We start from the raw sequence: 26,557 nt of genomic DNA, 5'->3' as shown, positions 1-26,557 counted from the left end.
CCTTATGGTAACTTGTTTTGGCGAAATACTTACAAGCTCTGTACTACTAAATCTTGGTATTTCTAATTCTAGCCTAGCTCCCACTGACGATACCTCAATAAAGGTCGAAACCGGTCTGGGTAGTGGCCCCTTGCCTTTAATACAAAACATCATACATCCCCTTCTTGGAGATGTGTTTTGGCATTAAGGGTAAATATTAAGATTAGTGATCGGAGCTTGTTCCACCTTTGCCACGGGTTGTCCTGGTCCTGCACTACCTGTGGGATCAGTTAGACTTGCATCAATTGCAGGTGCAAACTTGACTTTTAGTCTGTTTGCTTACTTGGGAAATGGAGTAAAACCAGGTTTAAAATTACTTGGTATTCTTAACATATATATACAGGGTGTTCGGAATAAATTTGACAGTTTCGTAAGGAAAAAGAAAATCTTCTTTGTATCTATTAAATTTAATGAATTGACAAAAAAACATTACAGGCAGAGTTAATTACAATACTATCAACAAGATTTACTCAAAATAACCACCATTAGCATCGATCACAGCTTCAATTCTGCTTCGGAACCTCGAACAAGCTGATGCTACAGTCTCCCTGGGAAGGGCCGCAAAAACCGTTTTAATTTTATCCATTAACTGGGCTTTTGTATTACTGGAAGTGCGATTGGTGTCTTTTTCAACTGCGCCCCATACAAAATAATCCATGGGGTTAAGGTCTGGGGAGTTTGGAGGCCAAACATTTGGACTGGTGAAGTCGTAGAAATTTTCAGACAACCATTTTTGACTTTTCCCAGAGGTGTGGCAAGGGGCCGAATCCTGCTGCCATACATACGGCCTACCATTGGCTACCCTTGTTATCCAGGGCTTGACTACAGTTAGCAACTCCACGAACAAAGCCCGAATTCCAATGCCAGGGTTCTTCAACACCTGTTCCTGCAGATTTGCGAGGAATTCTGCTGTACGAACGCAATCAGATCGTCTGCAAGAGATCTTTCTTCTTGCTACATCCTCGTAGTCACCATTGCAAGTCTCTAGTTCATGCCTGATTGTTTTTACTGTATTCAGGGAGCATTGGGCAGCAGTCGTAATATCCTTATTTTGATGGCGGGCACGAATCATCATGATACAAGTTATTCTCTTCCATGATTCAGGTGGGTTCCAGCTATCCATCCTTTCTGACATCTTGTATATGAATGAAGAAGGGTCCAAACTTTTAAATGAAGAGAAGTGTGTGTTAATACATGTAACTTACGGAAAAATATAATTAATTATAAATATGTCAAATTTATCCCGAACACCCTGTATATATTAATATATATAGATAACATATAGCATATATATAACATATAGATATACATATAACATATATATATATATATATATATATATATATATGTTAAGAATACCAAGTAATTTTTTAAAACCTGGTTTTTACTCCATTTCCCAAGTAAGCAAACAGACAAATAAGTCAAGTTTGCGCCTGCAAGTGATGCAAGTCTAGCTGATCCTACAGGTAGTGCAAGACCAAGGCAACTCGTGGTAAAGGTGGCATGAGCTCTGATCACTAATCTTTATATTTACCCTTAATGACAAAACACATCTCCAAGAAGGAGATGCATGATGTTTTGTATTAAAGGCAAGGGGCCACTACCCAGACCGGTTTCGACCTTTATTGAGGTCTCATCAGTGGGAGCTAGGCTAGAAATACCAAGATTTAGTAATACAGAGCTCATAAGTATTTTACCAGAACAAGTTGCCATAAGGTGTTTTGACCTTATTAAATAAAAATCTCTGGAGGAGATATAAATGTAGAAAATATTTTACCTTGGGTATAATAAATGTTAAGAATACCAAGTAATTTTTTAAAACCTGGTTTAAAATACTTTCTACATTTATATCTCCTCCAGAGATATTTATTTAATAAGGTCAAAACACCTTATGGCAACTTGTTCTGGTATAATACTTATGAGCTCTGTATTACTAAATCTTGGTATTTCTAGCCTAGCTCCCACTGATGAGACCTCAATAAAGGTCGAAACCGGTCTGGGTAGTGGCCCCTTGCCTTTAATACAAAACATCATGCATCTCCTTCTTGGAGATGTGTTTTGTCATTAAGGGTAAATATAAAGATTAGTGATCAGAGCTCATGCCACCTTTACCACGAGTTGCCTTGGTCTTGCACTACCTGTAGGATCAGCTAGACTTGCATCACTTGCAGGCGCAAACTTGACTTATTTGTCTGTTTGCTTACTTGGGAAATGGAGTAAAAACCAGGTTTTAAAAAATTGCTTGGTATTCTTAACATTTATTATACCCAAGGTAAAATACTTTCTACATACATACATATATATATGTATGTATGTATGTATGTATGTATGTATATATATATATATATGTATGTAGAAAGTATTTTACCTTGGGTATAATAAATGTTAAAAATACCAAGCAATTTTCAACCTGGTTTATATATATATATTATATATATGTATGTATATATGTATATATATATATATATATATATATATATATATGTATATATATATATATATATATATATATAATTTAAAAAGTTAAGAAAGGTTAGCTGATTTATCCGGTACTATCTCTCACAAAGGGGAAAGATGTAGACCACTGGATCTGTTTAAATTAGGAGAGTGAAGTAAAGTTTCACATGTTTTTTTATAAAGCCATTCCATGAGGAACCGACTGTTGTGAAGGACTCTTGTTTTGTTCCAATGAATTCTATGTCTATTGTTGATGGCATGTTCTGCAGGTCCAGACTGTTCAGGCTCAAGGTATGAAAATAGAAGACTAATGTTCTTCTAGCCGAATAAAAGCAGATCCTTCTGTTTGCCTGAAATAAGATAACCAACACCAGCGAGGAATCTGGCAGGCACCTGGATAACTGAGCGATGGAAGCTTGTCCTTTGGAGTAGTAAGGAAGGTGCAGATTTTTTTGATTGATCAAAAGGCAACAAAAATATTTAGTGGTTTTAAAACTTTTGCTAAGCGTTCACTAATGCAGTGCACATAAGAGAGGAATACACATTATATCTTCGGTATTTGAAAAGGAAGATATATAAAAACTAAACTCAAACTCTTTTGCTGAAGGAATTCTTATATCCATTAGATAAAAAGGAGAAAATAATATATTGCAATTCTTTCTGTAGTAGATAATCTGGAGAACAAAAGGAGTGGATCCGATGTACCAGTGTTTTAATAGTTCCTGACTTTTGACTGGGATGGTGATGCGATTCAGCATGGATATAATGCCCTGTATGAGTCTTCCTATAGACTGAGATGTGTAGGTTATCATCTGGTTGGCAAAGAATTAAAAGATCTAAATCGACTAACTGCTTATTTAATTCTACTTCTAGGGTGTACTAGATCCTTGGATGAAGGGCATTAATTTAGAGAGAAATTGTTTTAGTTCTTTAGAAGAGCCATTCCAGATAGCAAAGATGTCATTTAAATATCTGAACCAATGAGAAGGTTTAGGAGAAATGTTGTCAAAAATACGTTGTTCAAAGTGCTCCATAAAGAAGTTGGCAATTGCAGGAGAAATAGGATTACCCATTATCTGCTGTGTTGTCTTCACAATTTTAGTAACATATCCCCTAAATTTTAGGTCCTTGTCTATAATCACTCTGAGATCTCTTATCTCCTCTACCTCTTCAAGATATTTCCACCGATTATTTACTTTATATCGCATCTCCGCTTCCAAATTTTAATAACATGGTACTTTGAAACATTGAATTGAAAACCTCACTCATTTACCCACTTAGCCAGTATATTCAAGTTTACTTGTAAAGGAGAGCATCCGCTTTACTCCTGATAGCTCTCCCCAACATTGCATTGTCTGCAAATCAGACCTCTCCAAATATCATTTACATACAAATTAAAGAGCAATGAACCAAAAACAGACTCTTGAGGTACACACTAGTAACTGTCCTCTTCTGGGTATCGCTACTCCATAGATAACTCGTTCATAATTATCGGACAGACAATCTCCGATCCAGCCAACCAATCTACTGTTCAGTGCCATCCATTCCAATTTAATTACCAGCTTGTCATGTGGCAATTTATCAAACGCAATTGCAAAATCTAAATATATCATTGTTTATTCAATACCCTTATACAACGTATTTGTCACTTCATTATAAAAAGAAACCAGATTGCTAAAACACGATCTTCCTTTAGTAAATTCATGCTGGCCGTCAAAGAGTATTTTTCTTTTGTCAACCCAATTTAGAATGTTAGTCCTAAATAACCTCTCTAATTCCTTAACCAGAACTCCAGACACACAGACTGGTCTATAATTCATAGCTTTTACTCTTGTCACCTTCCTTATAAATTGGAAAAATTATTCCCTCTTTTCCCTCTTTTGGAATTTGGCCCAATGAGAAACTCATGTTGAAAAGATATACAAAAGCTGTTGTTAACCCTCTGATATTCTCTCAAAACACATGGTGAATAGCCTCAAGTTCCACAACCTTAATTACATCAAGTCTGTTAAATTCCTCACATAACTCCTGTTCTCTTACTAACGTTCCTCCTCTTCCTACTTTCTCACTGCTTTCAAGTTTTGCACGATGTCACATTCACATGAGTGAAATACCTTCATAAATTGCTCACTAAATATCCCACCTATATCCTCCGCAGAGGTTATCATTCCTTCACCAATCAATCCCATCCTACCATAATCATTCTTTCTTCTACTGGTCACATATTGAAAAAACTCCTTAGGATTTTTTTGGCCGCTTTAGGTAACTGCTACTCATACTGCATTTTTGCTACCCTTATTAAGCTAGACAACTACCTCTCCTGCTCTTTGTACTTCTCATGCAGCTGGCTGTTAAAAAAACTCATTTGGTGTTTCTTCCATAATACCTTCTTCTTCGAGATTGCATGATTGAGAATAAAATGGGGGGGGGGGTGTTATTGATGATAGCTGATGAACTGCAACCAAGGAGAATAGAAGTTGTATCGCAAGATAATGAAAGGAGCTCATTTGAGGCTATTTGGTGTGAGATTCAGACTAAAGGAACAAAATGTACAGTTGGGTGCTACTATGAACGAGGTGATGGAGATGGTATGCATAGGCTAATTGATGAAATAAGTGGAATGCGGTAACTATTATGGGGAATTTCAACTATAGTAACATTGATTGGAAGGAGGAGAGGACACCCGTGTGGAAGGAACTGGATTTTATTCATTACTGAGGGATAACTATCTGATACAGCATGTACTGGAAAATACTAGGGGTTCGATGGTGCTTGAACTAGTCTTGTTGGAGAGAGCCGTATTAAAGTTTGTGTAGATTACTGTTAGTACGGTGTCATCTGCATACTGAAATATTTGACTTCTTATGTCCATGTTATCTTCTTCTTCTGCACCTTTTCCCACTTAAGTAAGTTTGTTGTTTATGGTGAATCCCCTCCACAACCTCCTGTCTTGGGCTGTAACGACATACAAGTTCTTTATCCTCAACTCCTCTTCCACGAGCTCCCTCCATATGTTCTTTGGCAGCCCACGCTTCCTCCACCCTTGCACATCCATCTGCATGATCTTTGTTCCCGTATATTCGTCATCCCGCCTCATCACCTGACCGAACCATCTCAACCTTGCCTCCTGTGTCTTCGCTCATTAATTCGTAACTTTTGCTATTCGTTGCTCAGACGATCTTTTCTGGTCACACTGCACATCCATCTAAGCATTCTCATCTCTGCTACCTCCATCCTGTTGATGTTATTTTCCCTTAGGGCCACAGTTTCCATAGCATGTCATAGCTGGTCTCACTACTGTGCTATGGATTTTGCTTTTTTTCAGATTGATCGGCACCCTCTTATCGCATAGCACTCCAGCCATATCTTTCTCTCCAGCTCCTCCAACCCGCTTGTATCCTACATCCTACTTTCTCCTCAGCCCCTCCATCTTCTTTCACTGTTGAACTTAAGTATCTAAAGTCTCTCACATTCCTGATGACATTTCCTTTAAGCTCCAGATCTGTGTGCTGGCCACCGTCCACTTTGCAACACATATACTCTGTCTTAATTCTGCTCAGTCTCACACCCCCTCTCCTCCAGTACTTTCCTCTATCCTTATAGTTTAGCTGCCACTTCTTCTCTTGAATCTACACACAGCAAGATGTTATCTGCATACAACATTGTCCATGGCGCGTCTTCGGTCACCTCCTTCGTTACCACGCCCATCACAATATTAAACGGAAACGGACTTAATGCTGACACTTGATGTAAGCCAACTGTCACTTGAAAACTTTCTGTCTGTCCCAGACAGGTGCGAACTCTTGTGTTCACATTTCTGAACCCCCACCCCCTGGTCTTCAGAAGTTAGATAGGGCTAAAACGGACTCTCTTATTCCCTATACTGGGATAAAAGGCGTTAGTTGATTTGTTTTTAAACTTGTATGTATAGTGTTCCCTAGCTTATTATTATTATTATTATTATTATTATTATAATCTAGTTGCGTGATGGGAAAGTCGAGTGTACGAGAGGTTAAATCCTAATATATCTGTGTGAAAAAAATAATGGAGGTGGTTCTTTTACTTAATTAAACGTACTAATGCTCTACTAAATATATATCCTAAAAGTTCGCATATTAATCTACATTTATATGTAGATTAATATGCAAGTGTAAGTACAATGCTATTTTCTACCAGTAAGCCCATGCCAATTGCTTGTAGCAGTATTTTTGTTCATATTTGCAGAAATCAGTAAATATTCTTATGAAAGATTTTCATTCTTTGGTACTCAAAATATATTTCACATTTCGTTAATTCTGAAACACATATTTAAATAATTGTAAGTAATTACTTAATAATAATAATAATTTCAAATAATTGTATCCTCATATTAGGGAATGATTCATGTTTTAATATGGGGAAAATGATAGTTCGCGCTTTTCGAAAATTCGTAGGCTGAGCGATCTAGTATAGTATCGTGTAAGAAGGATGGATGACTTAGGTTTCGGGAAAGAAGTGGAAGTTAAAATGAAATTCTCTGATTTTTATGCAGGCTGCACGAAAACTGCAGATAAATGTTTAGAAGAATGCACTAAAGAGGTTGTATTTTGTTATATGAGTGTTTATTGGTATTTCTACATGTATAGGTGAGAATGAATGTGTGTATGGGCTGCCGCGGATTTTAAATTATGTTAGATCAGCATTTACAGAAACAATATGTGAGAACCGTTTATTAGGCAGTATGCCAGGCATCTTTCCTAATTATGTTGACACGAACACAGATTATGAGAAATATTATTATTATTATGTGACACCTCCAGGGAGTCCAAAGACTCATCGAGGGAGAGTGTGCCAACAGCATCGAACGATAGACCCTTCCAACTACTAACCGCGCTCAAACTTGCTTAACTTTTTGCGAGCTATTAGTAGCAGAGGCTACTAATAGCTCGCAACGTGGACCATTCGACCAACCTTTGCTGACATGGATGAAATATGGATTAAATGAATCCGGTTTGTAAATTTTTTTTTTTAAAAAATTTCCGCTTTACTACAAAGGGGTTTCAGAATAGGGTGAGTGCTTAACTCTGTCCAAAGCTTACAATACTTTAGGTATATCCTATAAGTCCGCTTAATCCGTGCTCTATTTAGAAATGTATGGTTTATATCATTTTTGGTTTCATCTATGGAAGTTTCATGGAGAAAAGAATATTTATATGGAAATATAATCAACTTAAAAACGCGCTTGAAGCAGTATTATTTGTTATCAGATGTGCATAATTGTAAGCCTCAAGTAGAAAAGGTAGATAGGGATATTAAACATCATTTACAGATGAATCAAGAAGTTATGGAAAAAGTAAAAATATACATCTAGAGCAGTTGTTGAGGGATATAAACTTTAATCCTGGGAAGTGGCTAGAATAAGAAGAAACAAGAAGAATGTGGTCCAAGTTCATTATGGTGAAAGTAGAAAGCAATATGATTGTATATGAAGGAGCTTACTGGAGAAAGTGTTCAGATGTTATAGCACTGTTTAGTGATCACTTTATTAGTGTATTTCATCCTAGTGGAGAAAGCTCTATCCTGAGGTACAGGGAAGGTTGAAGGATTAGAAATGAGTGAAGAGTGCATTAGAACACTACATACTTTGAATATACTGGAAATACTATACTGGAAATGCTATTTTGCCATGTATTTTAAGGGAATGTGCTAAGGAACCGACAGTGCCTTGGACCTGAGTGTTTAATGACAATTTTCCAACTTGAAGACTCCCTAAGGAGTGAATAGTGCCATTATGCAAGAGTGGTGGTAGAATGGTGACAGTAAAATAGACCATTTTCCATTTTTCTGTGGTTAAGATTATGGAGAAATTAATAAGGGTTCATTTTCTTTTATGCTTACATGGTGATCAGAATACATTTTGGAAATTTATGGAGACAACTACCATGTTGGAGTAGAAAACTTTAATATATACCGAAATACACACTCGACATTTCGACCTTCATATCAAGGTCATCATCTGGAGCATACACAATATATACAGAAACAAGCTACACTACAGTCTACATAGCTTGCTAAAGTTACTGACCAACTGCTACAACAATTATTGGCCTGACCTCAGGTGGAAAAAAAAAAAAAAAAAAAAACCCTTTACTACATCAAAGCTAGAGCCCTGTTATTATTTATTAGGTTACAAAATTAAATTTGGCTTGAGAGCAACATGTTTATATATATTAAAAAAAATATATAAATTTCATCCAAATGGTATGGGATAGTTTCCATTAAAAGCTGAAATTGCTTAAAGTCCTAAAGTATGCTAGATACTAAGTGGGCTGAATATGTGCCATCCAAATTCTTGGAATTCTTATGCCTGCATTATTGTTGAGATTAGGGTGGTTAATCAGAATTTCACAGGCTTCTTTAAATTTTCTTTCATACCAGGTTTTTGTATGATGTAAGAGCAGGTACTTTTCCAATCAATTTGGTGTAGGGTGTTGAGAGTGTGATCTGAGAGACCTGCTTCACCAAAATTGTTATATTTAATGTGTCTTTTGTGTTCTTTTTTATATACAGGGATTGTATGTCCAGTTTCACCAATATAAGATAAGTTACAGGTGCAGTAGATGCAATCCTTTCTTTTAGGGTTACACGGTGATCAGCATTCATTTTAAAAATTTTATGGAATTTACAACCGTGTTAAAAAAACTTTTTTTATTTTCCTGACGTTTCGATCTTCACATCAAGATCATCTGGAGCGTACATAAGTATACAGAACAAGCTGAGTTACACCATTAACTGTAAGCTAGAGAAACAATGATTTGATCACATGTTATTCTACTGGCGTGACCTCTGGTGAAAAAAATAAAAAAAAATAATAACAATAAAAAAAAAATAAATAAATTTTTTACATCAAGCTAAATTCTATTTTTTACAATGACAGGAATAAACGTTCTTTTAGATGGGTTTCTTTCAGAAACAATTGGTGTCCTATTTTTAGTATTACAATTCTTATTTTTGATTTACAATACTGGATTTTTCTACAGTCCTGTTTATAGTTCTTGGTGAGGAAGGTCGAATATATATCTTCCATATGTTAGGAATTTTTAAACCATCATTGTTGTTCAGATTGGGGTGGTTGCTGATAATCTCACAGGCTTCCTTGAATTTTCGTTCATACCATGTTCTAGTGTGATGCAGACAGCTGGTGGTTTTCCAGTCAATTCTGTGTAAGGTATTCAGGGCATGATCAGAAAGGCCGGCTTCACCATAATTATTATATTTAATGTGTCGTTAATGTTCTTTTTGTCTAATAGGAATAGTGCGTCCTGTTTCTCCTATATATGGTATGTTGCAAGTACAATAAATCCGGTATACTCCAGGGTTAGCTAGTGGAGGGAGTGGGTCTTTGGATGAGTTGAGTAAGTTTTTTAATTTTGTAGGCGGTTTAAAGGTGGCTTTGAGGTTGTACTTTTGTAGTACTCTGTTTATTTTGTCTGATATTCCTTTAATGTAGGGAATGGTTATAGTTTTACTGTAGTCCGGTTTGTCTTTGTTTTTTATTGTGGTTTTGTAGAGAAATTTGTTTATAGTATTTTGGCTGTATCCGTTTTGTTGTAGGTTATTACTGATAATTTTAAATTTGTCTTTCAGTGCCTGTTCACTGGAACAAATTGTCTGAGCTCTGTTTTTTAGTGTGTTGATGATACCTAGTTTTCGTGTTGGGTGGTGGTAGGAGTTTATGTGTATATATTGTCTCGTATGTGTCGGTTTTCGGTAAACAGTGAAGGAAAGATTGCCCAAGGGAAGATGTGTGACAAGTGTATCTAGAAACAGAAGTGTGTTGTGTTTTTCAATTTCAATTGTGAACTGTATGCGTTTGTGTTGTTTGTGTAGGTGGCTAAGGAATGTGTCTAGTGTCTGGCAGCCATGGGACCAGATAGCGAAGTCCCAAGTGTAGTACTCACACCCCTACTGACTACACCTTTACTCAACTTTTAGGGATGACCCCTTGTTCTTGTCCCTCTAGCGAAATGCTGAAACATTTCTCCTTCATCTATCCTATAAAATCCTTTAAGCAACTTAAATGTTTCCATCATATTGCCTCTTTTTCTCCTATCAGCCAACTTCTGCAATCCACAGATCTTCAATCTATCCTCATAAGGTACATTCTACAGGCCTCTCACTATCTCGTTCACTCACCTCTGAATCCTCTCCACTGCTTCCACATCCCCAAGAAATCCAGCGGGACCAGACGTGAGCACAGTAATCCAGATATGGGTATCAAGGCCTTATAAAGATGATTTACAACTTCCTTATCTCTACTTGTTAATCTACTTGTTAATGTGATCTTCACTAGCCACATAATCTTATGTGCTACCTTGGCAATATGTCTTCTAAACTTTAACTCTACTATCTAAATCTCTAGCTTCATCTGTTTCCTGGAGTATGCCATCAATGTGATAAATGGCTTGTAATCTGTTTATCCCAAGGTGCATAACTTTACATTTCTTTTTTCGCGTTAAACTGACACCCATTAACTTTGGACCATCCTGACAGCCTATTTCAGTTGTCCTGCAAGTTCTCCACATTGCCTTCATTAACTATTACTCTACCTAATTTCACATCAGCGAACAACTGAATATTACCTTTCAGGTTATTTCCTATATCATTTATGTACAAATGAAACAGTAATGATCCAAGCACTGAATCCTTTGGAACACCACTGTTCATCTCTTTTTGCCTCGAATCTGCCTCTCCATATACTACTTTTTGATATCTGTCCAGCAGCCATCCTCTAATCCACTTAATCAGTGTCATATCCATTCCCATTTGTTGTAATTTGAGTAACAGGGTTCCATGTGGTATTCTGTCAAATGCATTTATTTATGAAATTCAGAAATATCATCATGTAACCATTTCCTTTATACAACTGAGCTGTTACTCTATTATAAAATGTTAGTAAATTACTAAGGCATTACTGATCCTTCACAAGACATGCTGATCCTTATACAGTATCATATTTTTATCAACCCATTCTTGAATTCTCTTTTTTACCAATTTTTCTAGTACTTTTACCACCACCCCTGAGATACTGATTGGTCTATAATTTGCTACTGTAGTCTTAGAACCTCCCTTATGCAAAGGAATTATTTAGCCTTTTTCTAGTCCCTTGGAACTCTATTACAGCTAAGACTTCAATTAAATAGATAGCCTGGTCGATGGTATTGCCAGTTCCTTTGCAAATTCTTGCAAAACCTACCTGATACACCATCTAATCCCACAGATATGTTTACATGGAGATATTGCAATATTGTAAGAGCCTCCAATTCATCCTCCTCCTCTGTTCCCGCATCAGTGTCTGTCACATAGGTTAAAGCAGTAAACTCACTAGGAAGATATGTTTTGCAAAGTGGTCATGCAGTAACTGTATTTTATTTGCTTTCGTCTCCTCATGATCATCATCATCACTCATTAAGGTTAATCTTCTATAGTCATTCTTCCTCTTGCCATATAATGAAAGAACTCTTTGGGATTTCCTTTGTCCTGCTTGGCTAAATTCTTCTCATTATTTTATTTTGCCTTCCTTTCCATGCTGTTCTCCTTTCTTGAGTTCATGAGTTTGCCAGCTACCTTTCTCTCCCTATATACCCACCACAGTAATTTCTTCTTCTGCAGCTGGTGCTTAATGATATTACTCATCCATTTAACTCCTACCTGATTAACCATCCTTACCCTAGGTATACAATTTAATACTGCTTCCTCTAGATGACTGTTAACAATATCCCATGCAGTATTAACATTCTTACCTTAAGTGTTTTATGCCATGGTAAGATTTAAGCTTCTTCCTAAGCATGTCATGATCACCTGCTTTGTAGTTCCACAAATATTCCTTCTTGATAGAATATTCCTCATGTTTTACAATTTCCCATATCAAGACTGCATGGTCACTTTCGTCAGTTGCAGACAATGTTGTCACCTTGGTTTGGTTATGGATAGCTCTTCTAATCCTATGACTAGGTCCAGTACTCTCCCACCCCTAGTCCCCTCCATAACATGCTGCCTTAATTCTCTCTCTCAACAGGTGTATGAATTCTATTTCCCTTCTGCCATATGATCTTTCTTCCTTCCACTCTATATTTCCATAGTTGAAATCCTCCAACTATATAATCACTTGAGCTGTACTTGATGTACTAATCAGTCACTCCAACCGGCAAAATTAGCCACTCCAACCAGATGAATAGGTGGTACCAACAATTTGAGAGGCAGAAGTATAGTATGAGGGATGATGTAAAGGAATTGTTAGTAGAGGCAAAATTGAAGATTGAGAAGGTGAAAATTGTAAGTCTCCTGCCATGCTATGATAGAGGCAAACTGAGGAGGACATTGATAGCCAGTGAGTCCATATATAGATTGTGCAGAAGGAATGATGTGGATCTGTGGTTGGTCTATGTTTGATGGATAGAATGATTTGTACAATGCAGATGGACTGCATCTGAATGGTTTTGATGTTAGGTGTCTGGAGAGAGAGAGCATTGTTCACCGAGCATTCCGATGTGCAAATTCAGGGAAACTTGAGCAATTATGGGGAAGCAAGCGAGTTTGTGTTAAAGCACCCATGAAGCGAGTGAGTGTGAGAATGACCAAGTGAAGAATCTAATCTCTTAAGCAAGAATATTGAATTGGGTAGTCAATTCAGAAAGTAAAGTGGATGTCAGAATAAAGGGATGTTTGCCATTTCTATATACTAATGTCAGAAGTATCAGGAACAAGATGGAGGAGTTTTCGGCATTGATTAGTGAAACCTTGCCAAAAGTTATAGGCATTAGTGAGATTTGGCTAAGAGCAGATTATGTATAATTAATATAGCAAATTGTAGACCAATTTGGGTTCTTAGGAGTGTTGGTGGTTAAAAGTACTAGAAAGGCTGGTCAAAAAAGAGAATCCAAGAATGAATGGATACATATATACTCTGACTGGCAGCATAGCTTAGGTTGGTCGTGCCCTAGTAATTTACTAAATTTTTATAATAGTCACAGATGAGTTGGATAAAAGGAATGGGCACATGATACTAATGAATTTTGCAAAGGTGTTTGACAGGATAACACATGGATGAGGGTGGCTGATGAACAGATACCAAAAAGAAGTATATTGAGGATTAGAATCCAGGAGAAAGCAAGTGACCTATGGTATTCTGGAGGCTCTGTGCGTGGACTGCTGTTGTTTAATTTGTACATAAATGATATAGGGAATAATTTGAAGGGAGATATTCACTAGTTTGCTGATGATGGAAAGTTGGGTAGGATTATAGTTGATCGAGATGATGTAGAATGGGTTGCCAGAGTCAGTCGTGAGTGCTTTGCCTGTTAATAGATTTAAGAAGCACAATGGATATTATGTGGCTAGTTTGAGTTCTCCCACAGTGAGTCATAGGACTCTGCAGAGGTGCCTGTGCAGTAATGATAACTCTGAACAGTATCTTGTCCATCTCTCCTATTTCTTCTGCATTCATGAATTCACCCTAATCATTTTTTATGGTTCTCTGCTTTGGGCTCCATTGCTTGTTGATATTTCTGATAATCTTGTTCTGTTGTTATTATATTCAGGCCTACATGGAGTTAAAAGACTAATTGTGGGAGGTCTTTCCTAGGAAACACAGTCTACAATACAACTCCTTAAACTCGTTGACCGTTCTCGCTCTCACCACTCTATCAGACAGTGCATTCCATGGTTCAACCACCCTCCATGCAAAGAAACCACTCCTTACTCTCTTACTCACAGATTCCTTTCGTAACTTCCAGGGATGAGCCTCTTGTCATCAGTCCTTCCCGCTGTTCAACCAAGCGAAAGAACTCCCCAGTATCAACCCTGTAACCACCTCTCAACAGTTTCAGTCTCAATCATATCACCTCTCTTTCTTCTATCCACTAAACTCTGCAGTCCACATTCCCTCAGCCGATCCTCGTAACTAACATTATACAGTCCTGAAACCATCTTTGTTATTCGCCTCTGTACCATTTCCACAGTTAAGTTATCCCATTCAAATCCTGCAGACCAAATCTGAGAAATCTGAGAACAGTAGTCTAAGAGTGGTCTGATCAAGGTGTTATACAATGGAATGATAAACCTTTTATCTCTGCAGGTCAGTGTCCTTCTCAGTATTGCAGCAATCCTTTGTGTTACCTTCTCCACCTTTGCACTTTGTCCCCTGAATTTCAGGTTTCTATCAATCATCAACTCCAGTACAACTACTCCAATAGAGTATGAAGTGTCCCATCGATGTGTCCCAAACCTCAAGACTGTACATTTTGCTGCATTAAACCGACATTCCCATTCATTTGCCCATTTCTCTAGCTGATTCAAATCCTCATGCAGGGCTACCACATCTGCACTATTACTAGTAACTCTTCCCATCTTCACATCATCCGCAAACAAGTGAATATCCCTCTTCAATCCACTGACAATGTCATTGATATCATCATCATGCGTATCAAAGAAATTGGCCTAGCATGGCCTGTTCCGGCCTTAGAAGTCATCATTTAAGAGTACGTCCAGGTTTTCTTTTTCCTAATGGCTTATACTTTAAGGCTTGTTTTGGTAATCTTTCTGTTTTCATTCTTTGAACGTGTTCCATCCATTTATGTTTATATTTTTTAATTTTTTCTGTTATTGTGGTTCTTTTGGTTTAATTCTTTCATAATTTCTTCATTTCTTTTGTGATCAAATAGGGTATATTTTGCAGTTTTTCTCGTGAACTTCATTTCTGCTGTTATTAATCTTTGTCTTTTTGTTTTATTGTCCAAGACTGGTAGGGCTAATGTATTGTATACTTTTAGCCTGGTTTGTTTTTGAACTAGGTTTGGTTTAAATATACAGTTAATTACACCTGTTATTTTTAAATATTTTGCAATTTTTACGTTTATATCTTTTTCATTTTCATATATGATCATACATCCTAGGTAGTTAAATGAATTCACCTGTTCTAAGATCTTGTTATCTATTACTATTTTAGTTCATGCTGGATCTTGTCCTTTAGTTTTTGATTTTTCTGTTGATATTATCATTCCATAATCTTTGGCTATCTCATTAGATCTAAAATAGCTTTCTGTAAGTTATCTTCAGAATTTGTAATTATTATTTGGTCATCGGCAAAGAGGAGAGTGTTTAAGTTCATAGTAGGAGAAAGTTTAATACCTTGATGGAAAGTTTTTTTTCCATTTTATTATTAATTCATTTAGGTAAATATTAAAAAGAGTTGCTGAGAGGGGACATCCCTGTCCTACTCCTTGGTTTATCTCTCTCATATATGATAGCTCGTGATTTAATCTTATTTGTATTTGATTATTTTCATATATACTTGTGATAGCTTTTAGGATATTATTTGGTATTTGTCTTTCTTTTAATATGTTAAATAATATGTTTCTTTTAACTTTGTCAAATGCTTTTTCAAAGTCAATAAATGCAATATGTGTTTCTAAATTGTATTCTCTTCTTTTCTCTATTATTAGTTTTAGACAAAAGGCCGGGTCTATGCATGATCGTCCTTTTCTAAATCCATTCTGTATTTCTAAAATAAAGTTTTCGGAATATTTCATTAGTTTGCTATTGTAAGATTCTGCTATATATTTTTTAACAGGAATTTAGTATACTGATACCTCTATAGTTTTTGGGGTCATCTCTATTACCTTTTTTAAAGATAGGAATCACAATTGCTTTTTTCCATTCTATTGGGGGATACTAGTTGAATAAATTTTATTTAAAAATAATAAGTCTTTCTTTGAATCTTGTTCCTGCGTATTTATATAGTTCTGAACCTAGCTTATCTTCTCCAGGTGATTTTCCATTTCTTGTTTCTTTCAGGCTGATTTATAATTCTTTAGTTATTTCCTTTTCATTAATTGTTTGCCAGTTGTCTTTTTTAAAATATTTGTCTGTTCACAATTCTGTGTAGTAATTTAGAAATTCTAATTTCAATTCAGTGTTTAATTTTATGTTTTCTTTGGTATCTGCATTTAAGTGTTTCAAAATCTTATATACATTGGATCTTATTTTATATAAATCATGTTCTAAATTAGAAACAAATTTGTTCCATGATTCTCTGTCTTTTTCTGACTTTTAGCTGTGTCTCTTATTCTATTATATTCTATTTCATCTTCTAATCTTTTTACTGCTTAACCATTTGTAATAGGCTTCTTTTTTCTTTTTCATTATTTCTTTGATTGTATCATCCCAGATCTTCAGTTTTTTCCTTTTTATTGAATTTTTTGGTCTTTCCTAAGCTTTCATTTGCTGCTGCATTTAGTATCGTTTTTATATTAAGCTATTGTATTTCTTCATTTTGTTTTATTTTATTTAGATATTGATCAATTCTTTGTTCATATAGCCATTGTACATTTGTGTCATTCAATAGTCTAGTTTTATAAACAAATGTTTGAAATTTCCTTTCTGTTTCTTGTCTCGTAGCCATTTAGGTGGTAATCTTAATTTTATTTTAAGCAGGAAGTGGTCACTGCTTATTTAATATCCTCTGTGAACTCTAACATCTAGTGAAAATTTTGATGTCTTTTCATTTAATATAAAATAATGTAATATTGATTTCCATCCTCTTGCTGCCCAAGTATATTTATGTATGTCTTTATGTTTATAGAAGGAATTCGTTATTTTTAGGTTATTATAAACTATAAAGTCAATAAATTTTTTACCATTCCTGTTTATAGTGTGTTCTCCATGTATTCCTATATTATTATTAATTTTCGTGTTTCCAATTCTTGCATTTAAGTCTCCTGCTAAAATTACATAATCATTTTTATTTATTTTATTATATATGTTTTGTAGCTGATTATAAAAATCAATATTATCCTCTTCCTTCTGGGGCATATAAACCAATTATTGTTAAATAGCCTCTATCTATTTTTATTCTAGCTTCTATTATTCATTCCATAATTTATAATAAGTTTTAAAAGAGGTATACAATGAGTAGACATATCGATACAAAATTAATAACGGAAAACACTCGCGTACAAAGATTATTTAATAGTATAATGTTCGCCTGTGTGTCACAGGCATCTTACACCAGCTACTTAGGTGACGCTTTTTGGTATTGTCAGTTATTGTTTAATTTGAGCTTAATGTACTGAAGATGCCTGTGACACAGAGGTGAAAATTATACTATTAAATAATCTTTGTGCGCGAGTTTTTTCCGTTATTAATTTTGTATCATAATTTATAATGTTTTAACTGTTTTGAAAGGGAGTTATGAATCCAAATCATGACTCCTGCTTGTGCTCTTTGGTCTCTGTCAACTCCACTATATATCACATTAAAATTTTCGGTTCTCATAGTTCCTTTTAATTTTTTTTTTTTTGTTTCAGTGATTACTGCTATTTTAAAATTTCTTTCATTTAATAGTTGGTCTAATTCTATTTCTTTATATGCTATTCCTCTTACATTCCAGTTTGCTATGTGTGTTATATTTTATCGTTTCCATTTTTGTTTTACCATTTCCATTCCAGGATCATTTTCCATAGATTGAATTCGATTATCTTTTTCTGTCAGCTTACAAGTAGAATTATGTTCTCCATGTCAGGGGAATAGCCTGATGATGGAATAGTTCAGTGGTAGGGCTGCTACCTTAAGGCTTCTGAACTAGCCTTCTTCCAAATTTAAACCCATAGGAGGAATAGGGTATATTAAAGGGAAAAGAGTAGATTATAGAAGAATTACAGTAAGGCTTATAGAGAAGGCATAGTTGTAAGGCCAGAAATGAAAAGACCCCATGGCCCTCGAGTACTTTAATAGCATAAGGGTCATAATATAAGAAGAGTTGGCTGATAAGGCCTTATAGGAAAGATTAAAGTAAGTGGACCTTCCTCAAAGTAGAAGAAGAGGATAGATCCAGCTAGGGGTCCATGGGAGTGCCACTTCCCTTACAATCATGACGATTTCCCCTTATGGCCCTGTTGGTCCACGAGTCCTTATTCAGTATATTCGGACCACCACACACACACACACACACACGGTAGGCTCCCCTATCCTCCACCCAGGGGACGTGCTCTCTAGGGGTTACAGCCCCCCCCCCCCCACCTGAGAATATTGGTCCAGTACTGAGCTGTGTGGCACTCCACTTGTAACTTTTTGCCTCCTTGAAACTGCCACACCATACACAACTCTCTGATACCTATTGGACAGCCGACTCTGAATCCAGTTGACCAACCTGACACCATGTGCTGCAACTTAAATATGAGTCTATCATGTGGCACTGTCAAAGGTCTTCGCTAAATCCAAGAAAATGGCAGTATATGCCTTTCTCTCATCTACTGCTCTTGTAACTCTATTATAAAAGGCTAACATATTACTAAAGCAAGAGCACCCCTTTACAAATCCATGTTGACTCTGACAGATAACATTACCCTCATCTGCTGAATGCATCTATACCAGTGATGGTGAACCTATGACATGCGTGTCAGCACTGACACACGTGAGGGTTTCAGGTGACACACCTTGGATATTGAAAGATATTGGTATTCTGATGAAAAAAACTGCGATAAATCGTGTAGGATCGCTCTCAGTTAAGGCGATGGTAGGTTTTGGTTCATTGAAAGAATTATATTTTATAGTTAGCCTATTTCTATTTTATTTTGTAGTTAGCTTATTTCTATTTTATTTTGTAACTAGCCTATAAACAATGAGGGTTTTAAGTTTACATTTTCTTTCTTAATCATTATAATTTCTACATAGTCATATGATATTATAAAAACTTAAAAATTATCAGTATTATGATACCAACTTATAAATATGTGCTTTATATATTATAAACTTAAAGTTTTCATTAGACTTCTGTGTGAAATTCGTTCATGCATGCATTCCAAGTCTCTCGATTGAGTAATACAAGTTCTAAACATATTTAAAACCACTTTAACAGAAAATATAATTCGCAGCACATTAAATATTGAATTTATCTGAGTAAATAATGAAAACATATTTATAGTTGCAATAAATTCAGTAAGTTTTGTTAAATAATGCAAATAGTAACAACTTATGATGACGTTGCAACAAAACCCTACTAAATAGTTGCTATTTAGTAGCATGATAGAGAGTAAAACGTAACAAGGTTGCTACGAATGTACTTGTAATAAATCTATCAACCCTGCTGAAAGAAGTAGTGGTAGTCTTGCATGGTCTGCCACTTAAGTTTGAGTTGCTGGTGTATAATTCATTTCCAGTAATTGTTATTTCTTATTAATTATTACTGCTTAATTACTGCTGTATATAATTGTTGTGCTCTTTTTTAATTTGTGAACCCTTTTACATTGGCAGCTTGTACTAATAAAATACTAAAATTGTCACAGAAAGGAAGTGGAAGAAATTTCCAAGATGCCTGTACTGAACAATATGGTGTTATTGATAGAAGCGGTAAAGTTCTCTGTAAATTGTGTGTTGAGCTATCTGTGAGTAGAATTGGAATGTAAGAAGACATTTTGAAACTAAGCACAAATGGCTCCTAAAAATAAAAAACTTTTGAAGAACGCAAAGAATACATATTGCAACATCTAAAACTGGCAGAATCGCTATCAGGGACTTTAATTAAATTTGTTTCAGGACCTTCAAATTTAGTAGCTGCAAGTTACAGTATTTCACATACTATTGTTGAGCATGAAAGCACTTAGTGATGGTGATTATGTTAAAGAAGCTTATAAAGTGTGCACCATCTTTATTTGAGGACTTTTATAATAAGGAAACTATTGTAAAGCGCATGAAAGAGTTATCATTAAGTAGGAATACTATTAAAGACAGAGTTATATCAATGAATGCTAGTATAGAAAATCAAATACAACAAGACTTGAACTCATGCCATTGTTTTTCCATTTGTCTTGACGAAACTACAGATATTACATCATCAGTTCAATTGGCTATTATTGCAAGGTATGTTTACGGTGATTCTATGCACGAGGAATTGATGAAGTTAGCAAATTTACCTCAAAACACGACAGGTAAAGATATGCGACTGTTGTTAAAGTGTTCCATGAGAAACAGATTTATCTAAAATATTTTTGATTACAACTGATGGCGTGCCTAATATGGGTGGCTGTAATTTCTGTTTTATCAAACAATTTACTGAATATGTTGGTCATCTGCTGGTTTGTTTCCATTGTATTATACATCAGGAGACACTTTGTGTGAAATCAGGCTTAAAGGATTTGGATGATATGATGAGAATTGTGACAAAGGTAACTAATTTTATTGCTGCCAGGGCATTAAACAAACGAGAATTTAATTCACTTTTAAGCGAAGTTGAATCAGTGTACAATGGTATATTAATGTACAATAATATTCTATGGTTGAGTCGTGGCCAAGTACTTGAACAGTTTGTTCAATTTTTAAATGAAATTAGATTATGAACTTTTATTGTTTAAAAGACCATAAGATTTAATGATTACAAATACAAAGAGCCAGCAAGTTTCACTAGCCACTGTCTAGCATTTTCAAGGCTGTACTGGTGTGAAAACAAATGCAACAAGTTACATGAAAACATAGACTTAACTGCTAGGCCATTACAATTGATAATTCATGTTTGATGGCATGTATGCATTCGAATGCTTCGGTCAGAATCCGGTACATGACCATGTAGTGTGTAGTTTTTCACATTTGTAGTTCTTGAGCTGAGAGAATTGATGAGATATTTCCATATGTCTTTAAGAATAGTGCCTTGATTTCTATTTAAATTATTGCCTGTGCGTAGCACCACTGCCTCTTCTTTGAAAGTTCTGTGTCTGTAGTCATTCTCAATGTAAGGCATAGAACTATTTTTCCAATGTATAACATGACTTGATGTTGAGAAATGATGACCTAAACTAGATGTGATGATTCTATTGTGATTGACATCCCCCACATGTTCCTTCTGTCTTATTTCAAAACTTCTAGAGGTCTGTACAATGTAAGAAAGGCCACACATGCATGGAATTTCATATACTCCAGGAAATTTGAAGAAAGGTACCTCATCTTTGGGTGACCTTAAGACTTGTCTGATCGTGGTAGTTGGTTTAAAAACTACTCTGATGTTATGAGCTTTTAACATTCTCACCGATTTTGTTGATACTGAATTAATATATGGAATGACAGCTGTGGACACATATTGGGACTCTGTTCCACGTTGTTGGGAGTTGTCTTTAAAAAGCAATTTGTTTAAAATGTTAGGCGGGTATCCATTCAGAGATAGAATGTTAGCTATTTGTGACGGTTCTCTCTGTACATCTTCTTGTTTCGAAATAGACCTTAATGCTCTATTATGGAGCATATGAATAATGCTGTGTTCTTGTGATCTATGATGGTTAGACGAATAATGTAGATATCTACCTGTATCTGTGGGTTTCTTGTAAATGGACAGTTGGACATTGTTATCTTCTCTCCTCACCACTATGTCAAGAAAGGGTAGCTCTTTGTTCTTCTCCAATTCCATAGTGAATTTGATCTTAATATGTAGTGAGTTGATTTTATTAAGAAACACAAGAAGGTTTTCCATGGTATCCTTCCAGACGATGAACATGTCATTCACATATCTTCACCAAATCGACGGTTTAGGTGAAATGGTGGAAAAAATATCCTTTTCAAGTTTTTCCATAAATAGGTCTGCATGGTGGTGAGAGGGGGCTACCCATGGCTAGACCTTCCGATTGTTTGTATACTATGTTATTTACTTTGAAGAAATTTGATTTCAGGCAATGATGAAACAACTGGGTGATGTCCTGAGGGAAGAGATCTTTTAGAATGTTGACCACCTCTACGACCGGTACATCAGTGAATAAGGACACTACATCTAAACTAGCCATAATGTCCATTTATGATATATTGATCCTTTTGATTTTTTCCACAAATTGTTGAGAGTTTTTAATTAGGTCTCTGTCTAATTTTTCCTTTCATTAAATTCCCGATGCTTTGCTAGTAAGTATGTAGGTGAGGATCTTCCATCAACTATCGGATGATGTGGTTTGTTTTCTTTATGAATCTTCGGTGCCCCAAGTGATCCTAGTACGTAGTGCAATACCGGGCAAACTCGTTGCAAAGGTGGGGAAGTTCAGATTGCTATTCTTAGGTATTTTCCATAATGTAAAAACACATTTCCTAGGAAATGTATGCTGTTATTACATTATGGAGGGAGGTCACTACCCAGACCGGTTTCAGCCTTTTTTGAGGCTTCATCAGTGAGTAGCTAGACCTAATACCAAAGTGTATAGCGAAAAGAACTTATGTACTCTGTATTGTCCGGTATTGTACTACATACTAGGATCACTTGCATTGGCTAACGCTAGTGTCGCCGATACTTTATAGTTTACTATATTCGGCAAGAAACTCTCTGATTCCAATCTTTGAGTTTCTTATTCGGTTTTAAAACTATGTGGGATTTAATATCCCCTTAATTTAAGTAATGTTTTCATTGCCGAAATGAAGCTTATTAGCTCTTTATACTTAAGTACTGACCTATTAGTATTTCTGGTGTGGTAGTGAAGATTTTAGAGAAGTTAGTAAAAACTCGCATACAGAAATGGGTAGACAATCATTCTATACTCTGCAGGGAATAGCATGGGTTTACTAAAGGAAGGTCATGTTTTAGCAATTTGCTCATATTTTATAACAATGTTACGGCCGAGTTGGATAAAGGAAATGAATACACTATGATAATGTTGGATTTTTCTAAGGCATTTGATAGGATACCACACAATAGGCTGTTGCCTAAACTGGAGAATATGGGATTGAAACTTAATCTATTGACTTGGATCAGGGGATGGTTAACAGACAGATATCAAAAAGTGGTATATAGTGGGTGTGAATCTGCCAGATTTAAGGTAACCAGTAGTGTACCTCAGGGTTCAGTCCTTGGGCCATTATTGTTCAATCTATACATTAAAGACTTCAAGCAGATTTGTCTATCATCAGATTTGCAATTGTTTGCTGATGATGTGAAGATAGGCAGCTACTCACTGATGAAGTCTCAAAAAAGGCTGAAACCGGTCTGGGTAGTGACCTTCCACCATAATGTAATAACAGCATACATTTCCTAGGAAATGTGTTTTTACATTATGGGAAATACCTAAGAATAGCGATCAGAACTTCACCACCTTTGCTACGAGTTGTCCGGTATTGTACTACGTACTAGGGTCACTTGCATTAGCTCATGCTAGTGGTCGCCGATACTTTATAGTTTACTATATTCGGCAAGAAACTCTGATTCCAATCTTTGGGTTTCTTATTCGGTTTTAAAACAATGTGGGATTTAATATCCCCTTAATTTAAATAATGTTTATATCGCCGAAATTAAGGTTATTAGCTCTTTATATTTAAGTAACATTAATGAACCTTTTTTGATCTCAGAAGTTTATTAATAAAAATATCAAAGTGTTTATAAAATCTACATTTTCAGTAATCCTCATGTGTGGGTCATGACTTTGACTCAGTTTGTGGGTCAAAGTGATGACAAAACACTATAGTAACCTGGATCATAAGATGATAGAGAAATTAGGTCTAACTGTGCTTATATCTGCCAACTATTTCATGAGCTGATTATGACTTATTCAGAAGGAAATTTCTCGTGTCATTGTTTCAAATCATTAAGTAAGGTTATTCACTCGCACAAAATCATGATTAGAATTAAGGTTTAATTCTGCATGATTGTTGGAAATCCATAATTAGATTCTTCAGTACTTCTGGTCTGAATCACCTCTGAGAGGGTGTGGACTAAGGTTTGTGTTCTGGAAATTTTCAGAAATGCTTTCTCATACAAAAAGATCATTGATCTTTTTGTATGAGACCATGCCTTAAACCCATTAACAGTTTCTGCACTCACCATACTTTCAGGCAGTGCATTACACTCATCAATCATTCTCCATTCAAAGAACTTGCTTCTCATTCCCTTTCTCACCTTCTATATACAGCTTTCAGGGATGGCTTTTATCCCTATCCTTGCCTCCCTCTACTCTGTGAAATATCTCCTCCATATTAGTCTGGTAACAACCCCTCACCAACTCAATGTCTCAATGATATCCTACCCTTCTCTCCTTCATCTGTTGACAAGGCTCTGTAAGTTGCATTCTCTCAATCTCTCCTCATATCTGGCATTCCATAGATCCTCTCCAATACACACTGATCCTCCTGAAAACCAGGTGATAAAATCTGTGCAGAGTAGTCCATATGTGTCCTGATCAAAGCCATACAAGGGAACCATAACCATTTTGCTTCTGCATGTCAACGCCCTCCTCATTATTGCCATAATCTGTTGGGATGGTTTTACAATTTTAGCAATGTGATCCCTAAACATTAAGTCTCCGTCCACCATCACTCCCAGACTCATCTCCTCCACTCCTTCAATTCTCCATTAATTGTGTAATCTTCATCCCAACTGTGCCTACCAAATTTCAAGACTTTGCTCTTTGCAACATTAAATTCAAAGCTCCACTCATTTGCCCACTCATATAAAGCCATCTATTCAGATCCTCCTGCAAGGACACAACATCTCTACTCATAGATCTTCCCAGCTTTGTGTCATTGGCAAACAGCTTCATGTCTCCAGTTAACATAGAAGTTAGACAATAATGGTCCCTAAACAGATCTTTGTGACATTCCCCTAGTGACCTTCTTTTGGGATACCACTCCTTCATAAACAACCTGCTGATACCTGTTTGAGAGCCATTCAGCTATCTAAATGACTAGTCTGTTATATAATCTCATCTGTTTCAGTTTAGCTAGTAGCTTGTCATGTAGCAGCTGTCTGAGACCTTTGAAAAATCTAAGTTACACCACTGTAGATGTGTCTCCTTTATCAAGTGAATTTGTCATCTTCTAATACATAAGCAGATTGCTGAGACGTAACCTCCCTCTAACAAACTCATGTGGACCATCATAAAGAATACTGTTGTTATTAACCCTTCTGAATCCTTGCCTTTCTCTAACAACCCCAGACTCCAACAGCTTCTCTAACAACCCCCCAGACACACAGATTGGCCTGTAATTTGTGGCCTCAGTCTTATTCCCTCCGTTTGTAAAGTGGAACAAATTTTCCCACCTTCCATAAAGCATTACCTCAAGACATGGCGATATGCTATCAAGTCCTATTGCCTTATTAACATCAAGTTTACTTAATTCCTCATATACTTCCTGCTCAATCACTATTAGTCTGTCCTCTGCCATACCTTGTACACTCCAGCTTCTCCTGATGTTGCCTTCACGAGGATTAAGTACACTGATAAATTGTTCATTGAATACTTCACTGTATCCTCCTCATTGGTTACCATTCTGCCAGTGTCAACTAACATCATCCTCCCATTTTAGGATACCACATTTTATCTTCTACTTGCCACATAGTGAAAGAACTCTTTCAGATTTTTCTTAGCTTGATTGACTAATTTGTTCTCATACTCCACTTTTACTTCCTTTACCAGCCAAGTTACATTCCTGCATGCTCTTTATACTCTTCATGCACCTGGTCATTACCAACATTCATCTTGTGTTGCTTTCACAGTGCCTCCTCCTTCTTTTGAATTTCATCTTTTCATTCATCCATTTTACTCTTACCTTGTTTAGCCTTTCACCTTTGGAATACACCCAGAGATTGCTGCTGTTAAATAGCTCTTCAATGCAAATGCATCATTTACATCCATCCCACTTAAATATTAGATTAATAATTTGTTAGGCAAATAAATTTAGTAATTATTATCTCTAGGCATAGTGACTCCATGAAACATTGTGAGTCAGCTGATAAATTTTACCTTTGCAAAACGAGAAAATTAAGTGATAATACACTGATTGGAAAGAAGTCAATGGACACCCCTCATGGTGAAGGTGCATTGTGCCATTTAAAAAGTTGTGTTTGTATCCAGTATATTCCTCCAATTTATAATGCTCCCAAGTCAGTGCAACTGTGTCTGGGTGAAATGGCAGTGAGATGGGAACTGACTGAGATTTAAAGAAGCATTGTGATAGGATACCATGTTGCAGGCCTATCTCTTCAACAAATTGGGCCATCCTAGGTCAGCAATCAGTGAAAGTGTAAAATGTCTCGCTATAAATTAATTTAGTTAACTTATCGGGCTCGGTTTCA

At 36.0% G+C, this 26,557-nt stretch overlaps 1 protein-coding gene across 3 annotated transcripts in view; it reads left to right on the top strand.

Moving 5' to 3' along the window:
* Positions 1-6,957: 6,957 nt before the first annotated feature.
* LOC150101224 (tRNA pseudouridine(38/39) synthase) overlaps positions 6,958-26,557 on the top strand; it is a 328,838-nt gene continuing 309,238 nt past the window's right edge. For all 3 annotated transcript variants that reach the window (XM_090401407.1, XM_090401406.1, XM_090401405.1), the window contains exon 1: positions 6,958-7,074. In XM_090401407.1, coding sequence (XP_090257533.1) covers positions 6,964-7,074 — 111 coding nt within the window. In that variant the 5' untranslated portion in view covers positions 6,958-6,963. The remainder of the gene's footprint in view (positions 7,075-26,557) is intronic.

This window comes from Typopeltis vanoorti, chromosome 12, assembly GCF_054136105.1.
Source record: "Typopeltis vanoorti isolate ZY-2024b chromosome 12, IOZ_Tvanoo_1.0, whole genome shotgun sequence".
NCBI classification, from domain to species: Eukaryota; Metazoa; Arthropoda; class Arachnida; order Uropygi; family Thelyphonidae; genus Typopeltis; species Typopeltis vanoorti.
The sequence above is the reverse complement of the archived record's forward strand: the minus strand, read 5'-3'. Positions and strand labels throughout refer to the sequence as shown.